Raw genomic sequence first — 4,682 nt, forward strand, 5'->3', positions numbered from 1 at the left:
CATAATTGATTGAATGTGTGTATCCGAAGCAAAGAAAACGATCAATATCCATAAACGATATATATATATATTTTACAATGTGGATAGTCTCCGTGCCAAAGGAGATGCCGAAGGGTTAAACGAGCGAAGCGTTTCTGACCTCTTTCAAGCTTGTCTGTACAGACCCAGGAGCTGGGACATCGAGTAACTTAATTAAATTAAAGTTCAGATGCTTGATTTGAAATTTATTTTAATTCTGCAAATGTATTTGCTGAGTGAAACATACCTAGCGGCCTTGTATGTCTGTCGAGGATTTTCATCACTACTGAATAGCTTCTACCGGTCACATTGTAAGGCAATAATCTAGTAAGGTACACAATAATCCAATAACTTACTTATCCGGCGCTACAACCGCTTTGCGGTCTTGGCCTGCCTCAGGAGTGTCCGAAACCGCTCACGGTCTCGCGCCTTCGTCTGCCAGTCCTTTATCCCGGCCTTAATGGTACAGTTGATATGTTGTGTTACTATTACATTCTTTTTTGTCGATTGCATTCCAAACCTCCCCTTCACATCCAATATCACATTGTATGATACAACCGGAATTATTCTAGTCATTCATAAGAGTGGTTTTTGGAGGGTTGGTAAACACTACTTACGAGTAACATTTAAATTAAGAAATGCACAGAAATGTTATTGAGTCGTTCGAGTTCAAGACGACTGTACGGGACCGTCCTCTACAACAGCTTGGCACTATTAGACAACAATCAGGGCATCGAAAGAAAGCCGAGTTCTGAATGAACGACGACACTGAGCGTCTTGAGGTTCCAAATGATGGTGAAAATGAAGTCCGAGGAAAATCAGTTGGATCGGCTAAATATCGATGTAATACCCTAGTCAGCGAATCAGACCAACATCCCCCAGCTGCGTCCAAACGAGAATTTTTAGACATGATCCAATAGCTCTAATCTAACAATTTTGCCACGCAAACTGAAGAAGAATTGATCGACGACAGATCTTAATAACATGCCTAAATGCATATCTTTGTCAGCCATGGTAATAATTCCGGATAACTGACGGAAGATAGCTGGCAAGGCCGTAGGTTTATTATTAAAGGATGCTAAAATAATTACTTTTTAGGGGATGTTTATGGACACCAGTTTTCTGTTTTAGTTTTGTTTTGTCTATATCCATCCGAAGAAAGGTCTTTTTTTTGTAATGAAAACGTTAGTAAGAATTCGATTTTATTTTTAAGATTACGATATGCTTTATTGTGAAAGGGTCGACCGTCACGTCCTATAAATGTAGACTTATAAAGAGGTTATATTTTTTCTAACCAAGCATGTTTTTATATTTCATTATTAGACAAGATGTCTGCTGCTGGGGCTCCCTTGACTCGCAGACTGTATTCTGCATGACCCGTTTGCTGAACTCCGTTGGTGACCTTTACGAGCTCAGTACCACGGCGGCGGAATTAACTACCCGAACCACTGACTTACGTGTCTTGTACGTTGATATGTAGGTGTACATGTATAAGAGCAGTCTCGAGCGAGCTGTTTTATTTATTGTTTATATTCTTTCAATTTCCCGTTTTTTATAATTACCTTTTTCGTCCGTTCAACGAACATTTTACGCACTTTGTCTAGGCTTATATTGTTCGGTGATATATTTTAACATTAACAAAATAGTGTCTCTACATTATGTGTATTTTCGTCTATAGCTTTTAGTTTGTGTAGTGTGCAATTGCCTTTATAAAACGTTTGCTTGTAGATTTTCTATACTTCCAATAACCAAGGTAATAAACTAGCTGATTGTGGGTGCGATTGTTCACAAGGTGTAATTAAACTTAACGCATAAAGTTAACGAGCAATTTTGTTTTTGTTTTTTGCAGCCCCTCGTTAAACCCTAATCACGTGTGGTATGGAAATCCATTCCACCTTGATGCACATTGCAACTCGTGGGATATGCAATTGTGTTGAATGTAATTCGAATTGAAGTTATTGACGTCATAGACCGCGGGTGAAACAATTATCACCGGGAATGGATTATCTTATCTGTGCGATATAAAATCAATTGCCTTTGCCACTTCACACTCAACAATATTTAATTATTCTTTTCCGAATCGATGGTTTCGTTACGTATAATGGACATCAACATAGTGAGGACGCATTGATGGCATGGGCGGATCAAGCACTATACAAACTAAGCGGCCGATTGTTGCCTCGCGAAAAATACTTACCACCATAGGTACAAATAAATTTGCATCTTGATCTTTCACCGTACGAGAATTTCTCAAAAATCCTTCTCACTCAACACTTCCTACTCACTCGCAGGGCTTAGAGTGACATAAGGACATCCACTCGTGTCAATGCGCCACTAATTGAGGGCTTTAAATTGATGGATGAAATGATAATTCTGTCATTTGGCAATTCATTGATTGATTCCACAAATTGAAATAAAAATATAAACCATAGCAACTCGTAATTTCTCTATTGCATCGATTAAAATTATTATTTATCGTTATGTCAGAAAACACGTTACATTTGTACGATAGTCATTTCTGTTGAATACATTAAACACGTAGCTGTGGTCGCGTTTTCACGGGATAACCGAGGTTGATGAGATTGATCTAAATGAGCCGCTTGATCGAATGGAAGATATCGCGAGCCATTATAAGCCGGCTGTTTGTGTTCGTGGAATTGAAATATATCAAGCTTAATTTAGACCAGCCCCCATCAAATAGCAGAGAGGGTTAGGCACAACCACAGCATCCGTACGCGTACGAAGATGCATCTCGTTGTACATTTTAGTATAAATTTCCAAGCCATCCTATTGCCTAGCATCAGTTTCTGTTTTAGAGAGCCGTAGGTAACTACTGTACAGTGAAGGATTGAACGCTTCATCATAATGGCGTATGGAAAAGGCAAGATGGTGCTGCTGCTGGCAGTGCTTGTGGCAGCGGCCATGAAGACGACGGAAGCTCAGGATTACTGCAATCCCGATCTGTGCGATCCTGGAGACGCTCACATTGGGTGCAACAACCCGGGAGGCTTCACCAGCAACTGTCCCGAAGGGGCACAGGTGATCGAGGTTACCGAGGAGTACAAGAAAATTATGCTCGACGAGCACAACAAGTATCGTAGCACCGTCGCCACCGGTGGCGTGAAGTGGCTCCCGAAAGCCAAGCAAATGACTACGATGGTACGTTTTTGTATATTTGTGATGTTATTGGATCTGTGATTGTTTCCAACCTGTCAATAAATAATGATTCTTTGCTTAGACCTGGGACGACGAGCTGGCAAAAATGGCTCAGTTGAACGCGAATCGGTGCGTGCAGAAGCATGACGCCTGTCACAACACGGATACGATTCGCTATTCGGGTCAGAACCTGAACCATATCAAAACGACGGCCCCGTCGATCGACAACATCCCGCAGGTGATCAAGGACCTGATCTCGTCCTGGTGGGATGAGCGTCTCGATGTGAACTCGCGCATGGTCAACAGCATGTACGATCCGGGAAAACAGTAAGTGTTGGACGCTGAAGTCCTGAAAGGGACGTCCCTATGGTTCGTTTCTTCATCTTTAATTCTCCTCATTTTGGCCTCACTCATTGCAGTACCATGATCTTCCACTTCGCCGTAATGGCTGCGGATAAATCGAACAAGCTGGGTTGCGCGATGTCCCAGTGGTCCGATAATGGTGACCCTTTCCTGTACCTGTTGTGCAACTATTCGTTTACCGATTTCGTTGGATTGCCGATGTATGCGGCAGGCGATCCGTGCACTGGCTGTACTACTGGTTGCAACTCGGCTTACGAAGGCCTCTGCAATCCTGACGAACCGGTTTCGGTGCCGTTCTAGGGATTAACAGGAATGACTTTGCCACACGATTGACAAAAACATCACTACTAGCATTGATTGACGATGTTTGTAGAAGCGTTTCGCTATTCAGTGTTGTTTGATTAAATTAGATATTTTGGATTTGCTAAAGAAATTGTTGTAAATAAATAATAAAATTATTTAGCATGATTGATTATGAACTAATGAGTTACTATTTGAAAGAAAATAAGCATTTTTTAAGAACTTTTAAGTTGCATAACCAGTCACCATTCAATACATCAAAATTAAACGCTCACGATTATTTACTCACAGAATTGATTCATTTTAAATGGCCACGGCACAAATGGTTCACCGTCATCCGTCATATGGTTTGCAATATTGAAGCAAATTATTGCGATCGTTAAACAATCAACCGAATTTAAACTCCCAACCCCACCAAAATATGGTTCCTGTCGTTTCTAAGCAGATTGACGAACGGCACCGTGAAGGCAATTGAATTATTGAGCGTTTAATTAGTGTGCAGCTGTGCAGGCTGATGTTCCATCAGCTTGATTTGCTGCTGGAATTTCATCCATCACCACCATCATTCAGCTCCAATTGTAACCATTTTGCTACCGGTGGCAGTGCCCATTCAAACAGAAGAACGGGGGCAACAATCGCTGCACGGCTCAACCGCAACCATGTCGTAGTTTGCGTTTGCGTAGGGTAATTGTTAAATTAATTTTCACACCATTTCATTGTATCCGATTTGGAGGGGGCACATTTTTGGTATTTTTGTTTACCTTCTGCAGGGTAGAGTAATAGAAGTGCACAAGTGCGTTGAATGTAATTAGAACGATGGTGTGTAATGAATGATTTTTCATTAG

The 4,682-nt window shown here is 41.2% G+C and overlaps 1 protein-coding gene across 1 annotated transcript; it reads left to right on the forward strand.

Annotated features, from left to right (window-relative positions):
- The first annotated feature begins 2,798 nt into the window (after positions 1–2,798).
- On the forward strand, positions 2,799–3,970 carry LOC120893383 (antigen 5 like allergen Cul n 1-like). The gene is made up of 3 exons (XM_040295220.1): positions 2,799–3,177; positions 3,257–3,501; positions 3,594–3,970. The coding sequence occupies exons 1-3, from the start codon at positions 2,884–2,886 to the stop codon at positions 3,835–3,837; spliced, it is 783 nt and encodes a 260-aa protein (XP_040151154.1). The 5' UTR covers positions 2,799–2,883; the 3' UTR covers positions 3,838–3,970.
- The last annotated feature ends 712 nt before the right edge of the window (positions 3,971–4,682 follow it).

Source organism: Anopheles arabiensis, chromosome 2 (assembly GCF_016920715.1).
Source record: "Anopheles arabiensis isolate DONGOLA chromosome 2, AaraD3, whole genome shotgun sequence".
NCBI classification, from domain to species: Eukaryota; Metazoa; Arthropoda; class Insecta; order Diptera; family Culicidae; genus Anopheles; species Anopheles arabiensis.

What these genes read in the sequence shown, in the direction of transcription:
- LOC120893383 (XM_040295220.1), top strand. Translation starts at nt 2,884, where the DNA reads ATGGCGTATGGAAAAGGCAAGATGGTGCTGCTGCTGGCAGTGCTTGTG. An exon ending in CCAAGCAAATGACTACGATG is followed by an intron (nt 3,178 to 3,256) that starts GTACGTTTTTGT and finishes TTCTTTGCTTAG; the next exon opens with ACCTGGGACGACGAGCTGGC. An exon ending in ATGTACGATCCGGGAAAACA is followed by an intron (nt 3,502 to 3,593) that starts GTAAGTGTTGGA and finishes CACTCATTGCAG; the next exon opens with TACCATGATCTTCCACTTCG.